The sequence below is a fragment of the Pelodiscus sinensis genome, chromosome 11, assembly GCF_049634645.1.
Source record: "Pelodiscus sinensis isolate JC-2024 chromosome 11, ASM4963464v1, whole genome shotgun sequence".
In the NCBI taxonomy this organism is placed as follows: Eukaryota; Metazoa; Chordata; order Testudines; family Trionychidae; genus Pelodiscus; species Pelodiscus sinensis.
In genome coordinates, this window is record NC_134721.1 from 36,058,271 (window position 1) to 36,076,597 (window position 18,327).

The 18,327-nt window shown below is 51.0% G+C and overlaps 2 protein-coding genes across 2 annotated transcripts in view; both read right to left on the reverse strand.

Annotated features, from left to right (window-relative positions):
* Positions 1-676: 676 nt before the first annotated feature.
* On the reverse strand, positions 677-4,037 carry ZNRD2 (zinc ribbon domain containing 2). The gene is made up of 4 exons (XM_006131612.4): positions 3,673-4,037; positions 3,155-3,306; positions 2,313-2,397; positions 677-1,250 (listed from the first exon to the last, which is right to left on the reverse strand). Exons 1-4 carry the CDS (start codon positions 3,689-3,691, stop codon positions 871-873), a joined length of 636 nt encoding a protein of 211 aa, XP_006131674.1. The 5' UTR covers positions 3,692-4,037; the 3' UTR covers positions 677-870.
* A 2,795-nt stretch (positions 4,038-6,832) lies between these two features.
* The window catches only part of LOC102445986 (coiled-coil domain-containing protein 87-like), a 44,832-nt gene continuing 33,337 nt past the window's right edge, over positions 6,833-18,327 (reverse strand). The window contains exons 2-4 of the mRNA XM_075939744.1: positions 16,571-16,613; positions 13,547-13,793; positions 6,833-9,285 (exon numbers count right to left, since the gene is read on the reverse strand). Of these exons, the coding sequence (XP_075795859.1) occupies positions 7,946-9,285; positions 13,547-13,793; positions 16,571-16,613 (1,630 nt within the window). The 3' untranslated portion in view covers positions 6,833-7,945. The remainder of the gene's footprint in view (positions 9,286-13,546; positions 13,794-16,570; positions 16,614-18,327) is intronic.

Consider the following 18,327-nt stretch of genomic DNA (forward strand, 5'->3'; position numbering starts at 1 on the left):
CTTGTGCTGAGATCTGGGGTGGGTGGGAAGGATGTTTACACAGGAGTCCCTCATCCAGTAGTGAGAATGTGGCTGTCTCACTCACTGCTTAAAATCTCCAACAGGAAGCAAAGGATTTCAATGCAAGGAAGAATGTAGGGAATTGTGATTGTTGGTGAAACTCCAGTGGGATATTTATTGATCACTTATGAAGGGGTGATCACCCCATAGCAGCCCCTCCCCACTTCCTGCAGCAAAGCATCCCCTAGCCCTATAATTGAGCATTTGGACCAGTACTGGCTACTGCTGGAGACAGCCTCCTGCTGAGCCCCCAAGTCACCACAGCAACCTCCTAGCCACCCCCTGCTGATTATGAGTTCCATTATGGATGGACAGGGCATGACAGCCTAGGCCTACAGGATCCTAGCTGCATAGTGGTTGTCTCAATATTATAATAGGCCTGGCAGATGCCTGCTCCATGGCCCCTCCCACAGCTGCACAGGCGAGACCATGAGACAATGGAACAAAGAATGGGCTGGCCCCATCTGCTCCTCCCACCCAGTATCTTTTCCTCTCACCCCAGAACAGATCCATGAACCATCCAGCTCAGGATCCCCCCCTCTCCAGGTTAGATCCAGTCTGGCATCCTTGTGGATCTGATGCTTTGACAACCCAACCCCAAATTATCAGACTAGTCTTGCCCAGGATTTTGGAGTTTTTAATCAGAATCTACAGACAAAGAACCGGATCTTTGTCCAGCCGAAGGGGGCTGGCGAAACAGAGTCTCGGAGGAGGGGGAGCATCCTCCTTCCCCTCCACCCCCGGCATGGCTGTGCCAGGTGTAGTCAGCATTCCGGGACCTGGTCACTGCATTGAGGAGGCCTCCACAACTCACTGTGGGGTCAGCTCCTTGAGGCATTTCAAGGACTCAGCACAGGAGCGGATGAGGCTACACAGCTGGAGGCTGAGCTCGATGGAGATGCTGTGCTGGAGCTCCTGGGTGGCCCAGACGAGCTTCCGGAGGATGGCATCCTCCGCTGCAGCCAGGGGGCTGGCAGGCAGGGCAGGCTTTGGGGCAGGCTGGGCCTGTGGTATGGCAGCTGCAGTGGCGGCAGTTCGGAGTCCTGAAGCTGCCCCCTCACAATGTTCTGGTCGTGGCACATGGAGCTGCTGGTGAGTGGCTGGGAGGTACCCAAGGGGCGTGGCCTCCTCTGCAGTGGAGGCCAGCTGGTGCTCACGGACCTGGGATAGTGCAGCCTGGGCATTCAGTGCTGGAAAGAGAGAGGACAGATGAGATCAGATCTGCCAGTACCAGAGCTGCCTCCAGCGCCAGCAGGATGCAGAATGGGGTGCAGTCACAGTCCACAGCTGAAGTGAGGGAGGGCAGGCAAGCCACAACACCTGGGATCTGTTCCCAGTGCTGCCACTAAACTTGAGCAAGTCCCTTCCCCTCTCAGTGCCTGTTCCTTCTCCATCCTGGATCTGCTCAGTCTATGAGCTTTTCCAGGCAGGGTCTTTCTTTCTATGGCTCTGTGCAGTGCCTGGCTTTACAGAGCCCAGATACCAGGTGGGTTCTATGCAGTGCCCAGAATTAGATAAGAGTGGATGAGAAGGGAATGCCTTATGTCTAAAGCTAAGATTTAGTTATAGGCAGGGCTCGCCGAACTGTGGCGAGCCCCGCTCACCAGCCGCGCTGTCCAGTGATCTGTGTGTGTGCAGATCGTTCTGTGCATGCGCAGATCGCCCAAACCCGGCTCTTACGGGTTACAATCTACTCGCCATAGGCGAGTAGATTGTATAATTTGTCGAGCCCTGGTTATAAGTATTTTTAATAAAAAAACCATGGATATATCATGGGCAATAAACAAAGATTCATGGCCCTGTGACCTGTCCATGACTTATCTTGTATGTTCTGGATGGGAGCTCGAGGTGCCCACTGATGCTAGGATGGCTCAAGGACACCTGCTGGTGCTTGTAGTGGGAGATCTAAAGGTGGCTTCTGGTGCACCCACTGGTGCAGGCAGGGGATGGCCTAGCACTGCCACAGCTACCGGGGGAGGGTGTCCTGGGACTGCTACTGTTGCAGCGGGATCGGGTGGGGGGGGGGGGGGAGAAGTACAGATGGCCCTTGTGCTGCCTGAGCTTCTGGGGTGGCTCTCAGGTCAATAGCACGTGCCAGCTGCAGAAGTTGCTGAAGTCACAGACTTCTGTGACATGCTTTCCGTTTTACCAATGTCTCATTCCCTGGCTTCTGAATCAGCTAGTTCCCCCATAATTCCCAAGTCACTCCAACCCCTCCCTGGCAGACAGCATGATGCTGGGAAGGGCCATACCTGGGTTGTCCTTATCGATGTCAGAGTTGAGCTCCTGGCAGGCCACACAGTAAAGTTTCCTCTGCTTGTCTTGGAGCAAGATGGTCTGCAAAGGGGAGACAGACTAGTGTGGGACTTCAGGGCATAACAATAAGAGAGAGGATTGGCCCAACTTGGGGGAAGCAGTGACACCAAAGCTGCTCTCTATCTCTAATGCAGAGGCAGACTAGAATTACCCCTAGGCTTCTAATGAGGGAGAGGGAGCAAAGGGAGGAGGTGAATCCAATAATTCTCTCTCAGAAGGCTGGGAGCCCTGTTGCATGGAAGGGACTAGAATTCATGACCCTGAAGTGGAGCAGCTTTCCCAGCAGCCTATGCTGCTCTACAGGGGAACACAATGTATATGGATGGGTGGAATAGGTAACATGGGAAGGGGAGGATCTCATACTGGGAGTGGAGGGAACTCTTCCTGGGTGATGGAAGCTCCCATTCCAGAACCACTGAGCAGGGCATTGAGATCCATTCAGCTCACTATGCCTCCCTTTCTCCCAGTCAGATGCACAGGCCCACTTAGATTAGTATCCAGCCCCCCTGGCTGCTAGAGCAGACCAATGGGCCCATCCAAACCAGTATCCCCCCTGGATCAGACCCACAGGCCCATGCACATGACAGGTCTGGCCCAGCCTGCTCCCTATAAGGTCCCAGTACACTCAGGCATCAGTCCAGGTTAGAAGAGATGCAGCTGGCCATGAACACTACCTGCACAACTAATGATGGATAGCTGGGGGACCCCCACCGCCCTCTGCTCCTGCATGGAGCACAGTGCCCTCTATTGGGCTCCCCGCACGGGCCCCAGGTCATACCCCACACTCTTCGCAGCACTCCCCCAGCATGCGGTATCCCTTGAGCAGGTAGTCGCCCATCACCCTGCTGATCTTATCCTGTCGCTCTCTCCGTGCCTGGATCACCTTCAGCTCTGCCTCTGAAGGTGGCTCCCAGTTCCCATCATCGTTGCCTGAGGGAGGATACAGGAAGTTGGCAGAGCCATCGCACAGCAGTCCTTGCAAGCTGTCAGTGTAGTGACCCTGCGCCCGGCCCCGAGAGGGAGCCACTTCAGCGACGGGTGCAGGGGGTTTCTATTGAATCGCTCGCGCAGCGCTATGCCTGCCTAGAGCGGTGCCGCTGTGCCCAGGAGAGGCTGAGCTGGGCTGAAGCCGTAACATGGGGCTGCCCCCCTCTACTGCCAGATGCCCCCAGCCCTGGCTCTGCTGGGGGAGTCCCACGGACCCAGCTCCCCTCCCTCAGCCCTACGCCCCCAGCCACACCCGCCCCTCCGGCTGCCCCAGGCAGCTCCTACCCCTGCCCCGCCCCCAGGCGGTACCTGTCGCGTTCAGGGCCATGCCGCTTGGGACTCCCTCGCTGCTGCGCCGCTTCAGTCCCAGCCCCTTCCTGCTTTGGCCGGAAGTACCTTCACGCAGGGTACCCAGACTCAATGTAGTGACGGAAGTGACGTTTCACGAAAACTGGACAGGAAGTGCCAACCCCGAGCAAGGAGCAGCTCTAGCGTTCCGCGCACTTCCTGTTCCCACCCTCCCGGCCTGGAGACCGCGCGTTCCAACCGGAGGGAGCCCTGCTCCGCTCCCACCTCCGCGGCGGGAGACTGGTCCCGGCCTGAAGCGACCGCGGTCCTCCCTTCCCACCGCCGGCCTGCAGGCCGGGGAAAGGCCAGTTCCAGCCCCCAGCCCAAGACCAACGGGAGCCAGGACGCCTAGGTTCCACCTGCAGCATCCAGCCTGCTGGGACCCCCCCCCGCCCTCCAGTCCCACCACCTACAGCTGGGCTCGGTCACTGCCCTCCAACAGCTCTATCTCCACAGCCAGAGGGCACCCCCACAGGACACCACACTGCAGGGAGCACTCAACCCTGCAGGAGCTAGGCTGGCTCCCCGTTTTAGTTGCCAACTCTCCAGAATTAGCCTGGAGCCTTCGTGAATTGGCCTCAATTTCAAGGTGACTACTGACAGCAATCCAGGAGCTTTTAATAGAATATTGCAAGAAACTGAGATGATGCCATGTCAGGGGAAAATAATCTTCTGGAATAGCTTCAGTCAGAGTTGGCTATACAGAGTTGTACTCCCCCTCAGTGTTTGTATCAGCTTGTTTGTAATCAGTTGTATGACAAGGAGCGAGAGAGTGGTGATCATTTAGTGAGAAGGAACTGAAGCAAGACAAGGGACCCAAAGAAAAGCAATTATTTAATTGCCTCTACACTGATGCTATGAGCCTGCATAATAAACAAAATGAAGTGCAGTTGCTCATTGATGAGTAATAATGTGCCCTAGTAGGTATTACTGAAATCAGCTGGGATGATTTGCATGACTGGAATGTTAATGAAAGGAGACCATTTATTTAAGGCTACCCATTAGTTCCTGTCTCTTAGGACATTTCTGGTAGATGTCAAGCCTTTATCTCTCTCGCCTCCTTTCTAGTTTCCTTGCTCTCGGGAGAGACTCTGCCACAGACTTTTGTGAATTCAGATGAATGATAGGACTGGATTCTCTTTCGCTGACATTTAGTTTGGAGCTGTTTTCCACAAAGTCTAATGCACCAGCACAGCCTGACTTTCCCTCATCAGTCAGAGCTCTTCCTACCCCCATTGTTGATGGCTTCCAGTACTGTGTTTCTTCCAAACAGTTTAGCAAGGAATGAAATAAAACTTCCAGGATTTTCTAAGGAGGCACATCATTTGTTGCTTATAAGTAGGTGCTCCCAAAAATCTCAGCAGCTTCTTTCTTATGAACTCTTGGATGCCTTACTGACTTTATCATCCCACAAGATCATGTATATCTCAGCAGTGTCCTTATCCTCCTTGAATGACTGACCAGTTTAGCTGGTTCCTAGAGGGAATTGCCACACTGTTTTGGACTGTCATGTCTTCACAATGCATCTTGGTAACAAAAGCATAATGAAGCCAGTATGGTTGGCAGCATATTAGCCCACTGCAGCAGTACTGGACAGCTCTTCCACACTGCTTGCTTGCCTGAACTGGCCTTGAGGTTTTCAAAGCCACTATAGCAGTGGTGGGCAAACTAGGCAAGTGCATGGGCTGCATGAGTTGCCCTCCATCTCAGTGGTCTGCAAGATTGTTGTAACCAAGACAGTCTCCTGGGATAGAATTGTTTTGCTAACTGCACTTGCATACCTAGAATTTGCAGAGTTTGCCAAATGAACTATAGCAGCACTTTGATTGGATGCAGAGGGCGTGCATGGCTCTTGCAGTCAATAGTATGAGCAATCAGCATGCACATTGCTTCACGTGCCTTTGCTTTGTGTGTGTTTCACTTTAGTAATACTGGTAGGAAAAAATAATGTGGATGGAAACCAGCAGAATCTGGCAACCCTGCACACAGGCAACAGTAAACAAAATGTCTTGCAGGCCATACATAGAACCCTGATAGGCCACAAGTTGCCCACCACTGCACTACAGGCAGTGAGGCACATTTCCATTCTAAGACTATTTTAGGATAGTCTAATTCCACCTCCTGCATAGCACTCACCTAGTAGCTTCTGCAGACAGCTCATTTTGGACCGAAGGACTCCAACCAATGGAGAATCTTCCCTCCCACTCTGCAGGTCACTTCTTCCACTGGGGGAATCCCTCCCCTGGGAAATTCTTGCCCCTTAGTGCCAGTGTTAATTTGTGTGGCAACAGTTCCCAGCCTTGCTGGGCCCATGTCACTGCCTGTCAGAAACTTCTCCCTGTAGGCCGGGACTAACAGACGGGTACCAAGTCACCTCTTTGCCTTGCCATTGCTGACTTAAACATGAGGTTTTGAGCTAGCTGGCTGCTATGCTTTCCCACGTTCTCACTGAGGGACAGCCCAGAACCTGCTCATTCTGGTCAAGTCCAGCCCCAAGCCCACCCTGCAGAATGCCTTTAGGAAACAGCAACAGCCTCTGAGGAGAGCACCTCCAAAGGGGGGCAGATTCAATCGCCTCCCAGATCAGACTGGAAGAACACAGCCTATGAGTGTCACCTGTCTCTTTGCACTGTGTGTCTTGAAGACTAGACTGACAAGGGCAGTGGCTCTCAGAGAAATCACTCAGCGAGAACGTAGCCCATGACAAACTACGGATCACTCCCTAAAAGTGCTATAAAGCAGAAATGGGGGGTTTCTTTATCACCCAAAGAAGCTAGAGTACTGGCAAGAGAGAGACCTGGGCAAGTGATAGTAACCAGGAAGGCTGGAAGCAGCACAGACTGGGTAAAGGACGGACTAGGACAAGAGTGTACAGTCCAAGACCAGAAGAGATTATGGATCTCAAATGGGGGGTGGGTTGAGACCCCTCAGGAATCATGAGGTTACTACATGGGGGTAGAGCTGCTAATCTCCACCTCAAACCCCACTTTGCCTCCAGCATTTATAATGGTGTTTTTATAAAGTATTTTGAATGTATAAGGGGAGGTCTCACACAGAGGCTTGCTGGGTGAAAGGGGTCACAAACACAGACATCTGAGAACCAGTGGAGTACAGCACTCACCTGTCTATCCTGCACATAGCACAGACCACAGAACCTCATCCAAGATGCCTCTTTCCAGCCCAGCTATCAGTGTACTTCCAAACTGGCAGCCTTCTATAGAGCTGCCACAGGCTGGGCATGCTGCCAGGTGGAGGAGAGGTTAGTAGCATCTCATCTGGAGGCACCTGGCTGGCTGGATTTTCTGGGAGCACGTCCCCCACCCGTGCACATCCTTTGGGTTTGCTGGTCAGCTTCTCATTTGAGTGTGAGCCATGCTGAACTCTGGCAGAAGGGGAGGAAATGAGACTGCTGGGTAGAGGTGGGTTACTGCAAAAAGAAGGGCCCAGATCCAGCTTCTAAGGCCTTTGCTCACAAGAGCCTCCCTCTACAGCTGGGCACATGTGGGAATGCCACTACAGCTAACAGGAGAGAAGGAACAGTATTCATCTCCCAACCTGCCTCCCTGTATCACATGAGCTCACCCTGGAGCTAGAACACAGCTTTCAGAGACACATGGCCTGGATGTTGTGCCCCCCCAGAGATTGAGCATTCCTCCCCCCAGCCCCGAAGGAGCTGCCCTGCTTTGGAATCCCCCCTCCTGGCACACATTTGCCCTTCATTGCTAGTTTGACTTGGCTCAGGTTGGCTTCTGCCTGCTGAATCGCTCAGCCTTTGAGAGATCTGAGCCCTCCACTCTAAGTACTAAGCACTTTGGCATAGATGGGAGCTGCATTCATCTGACAGCAAGGATCAAACTATGGCTTGGCTGCTCTCACCTGCAGGTCGCTGAGATCATGTTTGCACCAGGCCCAAAAAACTTGCTTCTAAACCAGGCCAACTTAAACAAGCCCAAAGGACTGTGCTGGAGCCAGGGTTGAGTTGCTGGATGCTTGATAGGCTGGGTGGTTATGAACCCTATTGCAGCATAGTCTGATGTACAATACATTGTGGGTTGTGATGTGGCTCTTAAAGCAGCAGTAGGGTCCGCAACATTTAATAGGTTCCCGGCAGCATCCGGAGCAGGGTTCCATGGTGTTTAATAGGTTCTCACTTCATCCAAGTGATCTGGCTAGGAGGATGGCAATAATGGATTCTTGTGTGTAGTAGGTCCCATGCTCCAAGCACTGCTGTGCGCTAAGGCTGTGCCTGCCTCTCCACCTCCTTGCTGGCCCCGCCATCTTGGGGGCCTTCCCCACCTTCTGTGAGAGGCCAGCAAGGCTGCCAGCCATGCAAGTGGGTGCTCTGGTGCTTGATGAAGTTGGAGCCGTGGCTGAAGCTCTTGCCGCAGTACTGGCAGTGGTAGGGGCGCTCGCCTGTGTGGGTGCGGCGGTGCTGGGCCAGGTGGGCGGCGCGTGAGAAGGCCTTGCCGCAGTCAGGACACTGATAGGGACGCTCGCCTGTGTGCACGCGGTGGTGCTGCAGGAGGTCAGAACTCAGTACAAAGCTGCGTCCACAGTCGGTGCAACGATAGGGGCGCTCACCAGTGTGGATGCGCTGGTGGCGGATCAGATTGGAGCTGAGGCTGAAGGCCTTGCCACACTGCTGGCACCGGTAGGGGCGCTCACCGCGGTGCGTCCGCTGGTGTTGCAGCAGGTTGGAGCCGTGGCAGAAACTCTTGCCGCACTGGGCGCAGTGGTAGGGACGCTCCCCAGTGTGGGTGCGCTGGTGCTGTACTAGGTGGGAGCTGCGTGAGAAGGCCTTGCCACAGTCGGTGCAGCGGAACGGCTTTTCACCTGTGTGGGTGCGGCGATGTGTGGCCAGGTCGGAGCTGAGCCCAAAGCGCTTTCCACAGTCGGTGCAGGGGTAGGGGCGCTCGCCAGTATGGGTGCGCTGGTGCCGCGCCAGGTGGGAGCTGCGGGAGAAGGCCTTGCCACAGGCTGGGCACTTGTAGGGGCGCTCGCCAGTGTGGGTGCGCTGGTGCCGGATCAGATAGGAGCTCTCACTGAAGCTCTTGCCACAGTCGCCACAGTGGAAGGGGCGCTCGCCGGTGTGGATGCGTTGGTGCTGTGCCAGGTTGGAACGGCGGCTAAAGGCCTTGCCGCAGGCTGGGCAGCGGTAGGGGCGCTCACCAGTGTGCGTGCGCTGGTGCCGGTGCAGATTGGAGCTCTGGTTGAAGCTCTTGCCACATTCAGGGCACTCGTACAGCTTCTCGTCCAGCCGCAGAAGCCGGCGGGCCAGCCCAGGACTCAGCTCGTAGCTGCGCCCCCCCTCAATGTAGCGGCAAGGCTTCACACCCATCTGTGTCACCCGGTGCACAATGATATCACCAAACCCCTCCAGCCCCTGTTCTAGATCACCAGAGTCATCCAGCACCTTTGCGCCAGTGCCTGGGCTTTGGCCAGCCATGTCCCATTGGGAGCCAGGTGAGATGTCGCCCTTGGAGACCCCTGGCTGCATCTTGTGGGATGGCACCATCTCCGGGTCTTCCAGCTCGGAATCCTCTTCCTTCAAGAGGCAGGCGGCACAGTCGTCTGCTGGAAGACAGCAGAATGCAGGTGAGCATTGATATAGGAAAGAGCTCTGGGGTAGGATGGTAGGCAACAGGGCAGAAATAGTGACCAGTCAGAGATCAAGGCCCTATTTTACGGAGCAACCTGCCCCCACGCAAGATCACAAGAGCCTGTTGCACTGTGCACCGCAGAGGCACAGACACACACAAATGCACGACAGGCTCCCAACATTGGCATTGTTGGACACTGCACAGATACACAGTGAAAGAAAGTTCTTGGCCCAAAGAGCTCACAATCTAAATAGACAGAAGGGTGCAGGGTTAAACAGAGGCATCAGGAAGGAAAGGGACTTGCCCAAGGTCAAAGCTGGGGATAGAATTCAAACATTTTGGCTCCACACAACCTCAGATCACACTCCCTTCCCAGAGCCAGGCTAGAACCCAGGAGTCCAGGCTCCCAGCCCAATGCCCTATCCACTAGATTCCAATCCCTCCTTTTTAAGCTCTATATTATGCCTCACTCATTGGTAGCTTCCGAATAGACTGACCCAGTCACTCACCTACTCCAGCCTCCATTTCCTCCGAGCCCTGAGGATCCAGAAGAGTGGACTCCTCCCCCGGTTCCTTCTGCATCTGGATCAGGGACTCCTAGCCCTGTTTGGAGCAAGCAAAGGGATGAGGCAAGATCCCTTCAGAGACCATCTGCATGGGGAGCTCCAGCTCCTGCTCCCCAGAGGGGATATTGGGGAAAACTGGAGATGTATTAGAGTGAGAAAAATACATGCTGTCTCTGACTGATGTTAAGGGATCTGTGAGTCTATTACATGGCCTCTCTCAAATGCCCAGCTCCTGGCAGCAGGGGGTTGAATAAGAGTTGCAACTTTTGTTCTGAAAAGCTGAACTATCAATTCTCCTGAAGGGCTGTGTCTAGACTGCATCCCTTTTCCGTAAAAGGGATGCAAATTAGACACATCGCAATTGCAAATGAAGTGGGGATTTAAACCCCCCCACTTCATTTGCATAAACATGGCTGCCGCTTTTTTCCGGCTCGGAGCTTTGCTGGCAAAAAGCACCAGTCTAGACGGGGATCTTTCGAAAAATAAAGCCTTTTCCAAAAGATCTCTTATTCCTCTAAAAAAAAAAAAAAAAAAAAAGGAATAAGGGATCTTTCGGAAAAGGCTTTATTTTCCGAAAGATCCCAGTCTAGACTGGCGCTTTTTGCCGGCAAAGCTCTGAGCTGGAAAAAAGTGGCAGCCATGTTTATGCAAATGAAGTGGGGGGATTTAAATCCCCACTTCATTTGCAATTGCGATGTGTCTAATTTGCATCCCTTTTATGGAAAAGGGATGCAGTCTAGACACAGCCAAGATGCTCATGATTTCTAAGTCAGCCTCATGAGGTTTTTTTTAGTACTTGGTGACCCCCAACAACTCTAGTCTACTTGACCCTACTCCCCAGCCAGAGCTGGAATAGTAGTAGTCATGGTTCCCAGCCCCTCACTCATATTCTAGCCACAGAGCTATGGATGGAACTCAGTAGTCCTAGCTCCCAGTCTTGACCGCTCTAACCATCTAGGTTCCACTCCCATTACAGTGCTGGAAACAGAACCTAGGCACACCCATCACTCTGGGCACTCTCTTCCAGGAATCAGGTGAGAACACTCTGAAAACACAATGAAGGAAGCCTGGAGAAATATCAGCTCAGATCACTCAGGCTTTTGGACACTGCGGCCAAAAGCCCTGATAGAAAAATCCCACCTAATGAGGGGAAATTGGCCCCCAAACCTCTCTTGGTCCCTTGTTCCCTGGCACATCAGCTTTCTGGTAGTAGATGGTGAAATCATGGCAAGAAATCCCTTTTACCCTCCTTATCCTTGACTTCTAGGACACAACATCCCCCTCCCCAGATGTACTGTATATATGGAGAGAGGTGTATGTGAGAGACAGAAAGGCCTTAGGGAAGCTTTGATTGTTTTTAGTGAGACAGAGAAGATTAGAACCCAAATATTATAGGGCTACTGAAATTCATAAGGGCAGATTGGCCCAGTGGGCAGGTCCAAGATTCTAGCCTAGCTTGAGGTGGGGTGGGGGGAGGGATTATTGGTTAGAGCAAGGAGTAGACAGGAAGTCAGGATGCCTGGGTTCTCTCAGCTCCGCCCTTGACTTTGGGCAAGTCCTTTACTTTCTTAGTGTCTGTTTTCCCTCTTACCTCTTGTTCATTTAAAATGATAGGAACTGGGGCAAACTGAAGAACTGATCCTCTAGCACCTGCTCTGTGACACACAGAGAGACAATCCCTGCCCCCAAGAACTCACAGTAAATCAGAGCTTCTCACCGCCCCCATGCAGGCTATGAAAGGCCAATCCGGGGTACCAATGCACTGCAAAGGTTATTACAATATCTCCTATCACACTCCTCTCCAACATAGCTTGACCCTTTCAAGGTCAAATATTTCTGTCACCCTCTCAAAATAAACAATGCATTATATTACAGTTAGAATTGTCAGTGATAGATAATTTTACTTTTGATAGCAAAGTGGTAGGGGGGAAAAAAAAAAAAAAAATCGCAAAAAAATGTTGATTTCAATTAAGGGATCACTGACCTGGAAAGGCTGAGAAACTCCAGTGTACAGAAAGGTGGGTAGTGGGGGAAATAAAGACATGTGGGCTATGTCTACACTTGCAGCTTCTTGCACAAGAAATATGCAAATGAGGCTAAGCGTGGAATATCGTCAAGCTCATTTGCATACCTAATGAGCCGCCATTTTGCAGAAAAGGCTCTTGCACCAGAAGGAGCTGTCTACACTGCCCCCTCTTGCGCAAGAAAAACCCTCTGGCGCAATGCCGTTATTCCTGAAAATAATCGGCATAGCAGCATTGCGCAAGAGGGTTTTTCTTGCTCACGAAGGGGCAGTGTAGACAGCTCCTTCTGCAAAAATGGTGGCTCATTAGGTATGCAAATGAGGCTTGGCAATATTCCACGCTTAGCCTCATTTGCATATTTCTGGCGCAAGAAGCCGTGAGTGTAGACATAGCTCAAGAGGGGAAGGGACTTGAAATAGAAGTCCTGACTTCAGCCACCTCCTTTCCTCTTCCCCACTAGATCCCACTCCCCTCCCATAGCTAGGAAAGCCACCCAGGATTCCTGGCTCCCAAACCCCCTTGTTCTAACCACTAGACCCCACTCCTCTCCAGAACTGGGAATGGAACCCACAAGTCCTGACTCCCAATCCACTGCCTTCTCCACTGGCCTGTGCTGACCTTCATTAGATCTTTAGGGGTGCCTGCCCCCCAGGATATAATCAGTCCTTGTAAGAATCCACTGTATAAGAAGACCTGTGCTCAAGTGGGGGAGGAGGAAATAGGTTCAGCCCAACTCCTGATTCGGGGTAGGGTACATCACCCCGCTGCTGTCATCAGCTCTGTGGCAACAACTCTGAATTAAGCACAACATCCCAATAAAGCCCTTTCCAGAGACCCCATAACATTAAATTGCCCTTGCATGACAAGATAGGGGAGGTAACAGCTTTTATTACAAAAGAGAGGCGTTTAAGGTCAGACTTGAAGAAGAGCTCTGTGTAAGATCAGAAGTTTGTCTTTTGAAATTGATCCAATAAAAGAAGTTACCTCACCTATCACAGCTACAATAACCCTGCATGCAGAAATTTATCTCAACTACCCCAACAGTCCTGGGCACACATAAATCCAGCTCCCAAAGGACTTTACAGACCTTATCTCCTTTTCTGTTTGGAACACCGGAGGTAACTGCACACACATGGCACCCACCACAATGCTACTGCCCTAGGAGTGGAGACTGTTTATGCAGGATCCCTCATCCACATCAGTGAAGCAGCCACCTCTGGAGTGAGGCACACAGGCTGTTCATAGGGATCCCCTGCATGGCACTAATAGACAACTGCCTCTAGAATGGAGCTGTTCATACAAAATTCTCTTACCCAGTGCTGAAATGCATATGTCACTGGGGTGAGGCACAGGGGCCGTTTATATAGGCATTCCTCACCCGGTGCTGAGATGCAGCTGCCTCTGCAATGGGGCCTAAAGGCCATTCACACAGGGAACCCTCGCCCAGTGCTGAGATTCAGCAAGCCCTGAAGTGTGTTACCAGCCACAGGCAGTGGGGCAGACGCCAAGCATTGGGGTAGGACAGGGCTGCCCAGCAGAGTGCTTGAGACAGACTGGCTCCATTCCGGGCCCTCTGGCCTGCATTCAGCACTGGACAGGCTTCTTGTCCCCGGCCCCTGTGGGGCTACTCCTGCTGGCAACTTACCTGGTTCTCCACAGTGCACGGGAAGAGGATGCAGGCGGGGTTGGAGGCCCTGCAGCAGCAGCTGGTTAAGAAGGCAGAGCGCAGCCTGCCCCCTTTGTGTAGTTTCCCCTGCAAGGCACCATGGGAAATAGCCAGGCTTTCGCAAAGCACTCTGGGGAAAGTAGTTCCTATGATGAGGGGAGTCGCGCAGTGATGGTTGCTCGGTTCCACTAGAGGCAGTTGCTATGGATGGAGGAAAAGGTGATTTCTACTGGGGAGAGGGAGGGGGCTTGCTAGAGGGACGGTGGGCACCGAGGTGATGTCTGGGGAGATGGCTTAGGGTAGGGCTCTAGGGAAGGTGGTTTCTGTGTTTTGGGGGAAAGTATTTTCTATTGGGGAGCAACTCTGGGGCTATGTCTACACTGCACTGCACTTCCGGAAAAAGCTATGCAACTGTGAATTGCAATTTGCATAGCTTTTTTGTTTATTTTTTCAGAAGAGGCTTTTCTGACATTTGGCCCATCTACACTGGGCCAAATGTCAGAAAAAAAACCTTTTTCAGAACAGCTCTTCCTCCTCGTAAAACGAGGTTTACAGGGATGCTGAAAAAGCGCATCTGCTCTTCCAAAAAAAAAAATTTTTTTTTGGAAGAACAGATGTGTTCCCTGGACATGGCAGTGTTTTTCTGAGATACCGCTGGTATTCTGGAAAAACTCTGCAGTGTAGACATAGCCTGGGAGAGGTGGGTTCTATGGGGGGTGGGAAGGAGGGCTTTGGGGAAGGTAGTTTCAGTAGGGAAGAGCAGGAATTCCCCCTGCAGCTCAGCTCCCCCATGGCTGTGCCTAAAGCCCTGCCACTGCACCATGGCCCCATCCCAACTTGGCTTGTTAGTGGCAGAGACCCTCAGCACTTGCCCCAGCAGTCAGGGGTCTGCATGAATTGAGGAACTGACCCCACTGAACTTTGCCCCTCAAGGACCCTTTCTGAAGCAGGCTGGTAATCAACATCTACCTACCCTATCCTGGATGCACAGGGCCGTTTCCTTTACTGGGAGCAATTAGCACAGGCTCCCTGCTCTCAGCCACAGTCAATGCACCAGTTACAATGCTGCAAGCAATCAGGTTTTCTGCCACTGCAGCCTGTTCCATTGGATTGATTAGACCCTGCAATTCCCTCAAGTAATTCTCTCAAGATCTCTATAAATTCAGGTCATGTCTACACTAGTGATCTTACAGCAGCACAGCTGTATTGATACTGCTGTGCTGCTCAATGGTCTCCACTGTAAACTGTTCTATGCAGACATGGAGAAAGCTTTCCTCTCCACATAATTAAACAGCCCCCAATGAGCAGGAATAGCTGTGTCAGTGCCTGCATAGCACTGTCTACACCAGCACTTCTGGAGGTGTTAATTATATCACTCAAAGGGAAATTTTACACCCTCGAGCAACATAAGTGCTAGTGTAGACAGCTTCAGGTACACCTCACATCATTTCCCCCTTGGAGCAATTGGACCAGGCTTACTGCAGACTCAGGCTGGCATGGCTGCAGCAGATGACATGTACAAGCACAAGGGCTGGAAACGAACATTTTATTTTAAACAGAGTCCTGCAAACCCACAGACCACCTTTGTAGATCAGATGCAGATACAAAATTTGTATCTGCAGAAGGTTCTATAAATCAAACTTGAGACTGCTAGTCGTGAATCCACACTAGTGTAGAAACTTGGGCATAGTCTTATACTGTCTTAATGCAGTCCTGCTGGGTACAGACTGAGTTCCCAGTACTGTGCCAAACTGCAGTGAATTATGGATGATTTTGCACCATCATCTGGGAACCAAATGAAGTTAATTCTCACAATCCTGCATTGGGTCATATACTTTAATTGGTAGCTTCTCACTGGAATAACCTCTTGGCAATGAAGGGCAGGTTAGTGGCCATATAGGACTTGAGACACAGCTTTAGGTGAAAAGTCCACATCATCTGTGTGGTAAGACACTGTCCTTTGTTGAACTTAAGACACAATTCAGTCTAAACCACGGTTGACTGGGCTGCTGCAACTCATACGTCAATCTGCACATGACTGTAGGTTGTGGCTGGAAGAAGGGTGAGTGCATCCAGCATTAACACACTAGACAGGACCACTGGCTGTTGCTCTCCTAGCTACCTGATGGTTCTTTGACTTCCCTGCTGCAGATCTCAGATTAGGGGAGACATTTCTGCTTTTCCATGAAGAGCTGTCTCATCTCCAGTGTGCTGCCATAGGGTGGCCCATCTCCATCCTTAACTCAGACTATGGTGACATTTGTAGTCAATAGGATCTTCAAATCTTCCTTCTTTCCACTCCATTAAATGTGTGAACACAACATAAGAAGCATCTCTGACCACAGAATTGGAAAGTCATGGGGGAGAAGCACTGTAGCACAGTGCTCTTCCAGAATTACCTCCCTAGTCATTCAATGAATCCAGGGGATTAAACACTCAGCTCCTACATGCTCAAGTGAATTGTGCAGAGCTCACACCTTTAACCCCAAGCACTTGCACAATATCAGAGCTCCACAACCTTCCCTCCTGAGTAATCTGACCCCTTTTCCCATGTGAATTGTCATAATGGAGCATCTCATTCCCATGGGAATTGTCATAATGGAGCAGATCTGTAGGTCCATAGAGCCCAGCATCCTATCTCTATCAGCAGCTTCACAAAGTGGTGCACCAATCCCCATTGGAAGCAGTATTGGGGTAATTGGTGACCTTCTGCCCCCCTAAGCTAAGGGTCAATTCATGCCCTGAAACAGGCAGGCTTAGAGCCATTCACAAGATCTTCTTTATTAATGGTTTAATTCTAGTTATTTCCAGTACCCCTATAAGTATCTGATTTTTTTCAGATTCTACTCAGCTCTCACCTGCAGTGAAATCTTGTGACAATGTTTCCCAGACAAAGTATATGGTGTATATGTATGAAGTAGTATTTTCTTTTGTCACTTTTCAGTTTCTCTGCAATCTCTGTTCTTGTATCATGAAATGGGCAGTAGAGCAGCCCCCACCTACCTTCTCCAGTGGGTAGTCTTTCACAGGTCCAAGCCAATCTCCTCTGTCAAGATGAGCAATCCCAGTCTCTTCAATCTCTCAAGAGATTTCCCCTCCATTCTTGTCCCCCACTGTTTAAAGCCAGTTGGATTCATAGAGTTTAAGGCAAGAAGGGACCATTAGATACCAGGGATGTAAGCGAGTAGTTGACTACTTGCTTCCCCCCCACTCGTGCTTGCTGCCTCTGTATGAGAGGCAGCAAGGAGGCAGGGCACAGGAGCTGGTGCTAGGGGAAGGCAGCTTAAAAGCCACAAAGAGGGGCTGCTGGACCTGGCGTGAGCCCAGACCAAGCAATTCTGGCTTGTGCATGTTTGGGACCGCTGCGCCTCTGCATTATAAATGTAGTAATAGCTGCCAGGACCTTACTACATTTAAAATGCAGAGGCACAGCGGTCCTGGAGCGAACCTCCCCTTATTGACTAATCATGTAGAGGATACAATTTGATTAACAAAATACCCGTTCCTTAACATCCTTATTAGATACTCAAGTCTGTAGCAGGGCAGACAATCTCAGTTAACGATTCCTGGATCAGGCACCTCCCTTCTTCCTGACCTACAGCATATTCTTTAGAAAGGCATCCACACTTAAGGCTTAATGTATGAAAGGATCAGAATCAAACACAGAATTTCAGAAGTGGGCAGCCCCTGCTTTAGGAAGGATGGTTCAGGTAGCAGGTGGGGGCTCAGGCCCAAATTAAATTCTCTGCTCTGCCCCACTCATTGTGGTCAAGTTGCATTAAGCTCGCTACACCTCAGTCTCTCCCACTTTAACATGGGGACAAGAGTGCTGCCCTGCCACCAGGGATGTAATAACTACATTAAAAGATAGTGAGATGTTCAGACACTATGGTAAGAGGGGCCTACCAGTGTCCACGATAGATATACAAAGTGGCATTAATAATGGCTTGAGTATTATTCTCCACCTCATTCTTCCTTGCCATTTTCTCACAAATGCCTTATTTAACCTAATCTTCTCTTCCCACCCCTCTGTGAGACTATCATCCATTCCTCAGGCATTTGCAGCCTCCCATTATGGCTTGGCTCAGTCTGGGACACACTTTGAAATATATACATAAAAGTATGTTCTCATTAGCTGAGGGCTCTTTGGGGCAGGGAAGTGGCTCTCACTATAGTTGTTGGAGCCTTCAGGAGCTTCTCCAGTACAATTCCACTCCCTCAACCCAGCTCCTGCATGACTGGATTGTGTCCCTGTCCAGACTGAAGAGCTTGCCCTCAAACATAAACCTCTATTGCTCAAGCTGAACAATGAGGCTGCAGAAGACACAAGTGTTCCACACCCCAGGAGATGAACCCATCTGAGGCTAAAGAGTTTTCCTGAAAGAAAGAAAGAAAGAAAGAAAGAAAGAAAGAAAGAAAGAAAGAAAGAAAGAAAGAAAGAAAGAAAGAAAGAAAGAAAGAAAGAAAATAGCCAGGGCCCTCTGTTGGAAATTTTTATTTTGCTGGAAAAGCCGTGGTCAAAACTCCACAACAGATAAGTTTCTACACAAACACTAGCTGCTTTGGAAACACCTTGGCTACAGTCTAGTCTCAGAGGAGATGGGTGTGAACTGGGATTCAAAACAACTCCCTACATAACAACAAATAAATAAAGAGGAGACATGGGATTCTCCATCCACAATGCTGAGAAGAGAAAGGAAATAATATGAACTCTGAGCAAGTTACCTGGAAGACAGTGAATCCCCACCTCAACCCATGCA

Excerpts from the sequence above, each read along its gene's own strand:
- ZNRD2 (XM_006131612.4), bottom strand. Across the intron at positions 2,398-3,154 it reads AGTGCTGCGAAGAGTGTGGG|ACCATCTTGCTCCAAGACAA; the intron begins GTATGACCTGGG and ends TCCCCTTTGCAG. Across the intron at positions 1,251-2,312 it reads CATCGATAAGGACAACCCAG|CACTGAATGCCCAGGCTGCA; the intron begins GTATGGCCCTTC and ends CTCTCTTTCCAG.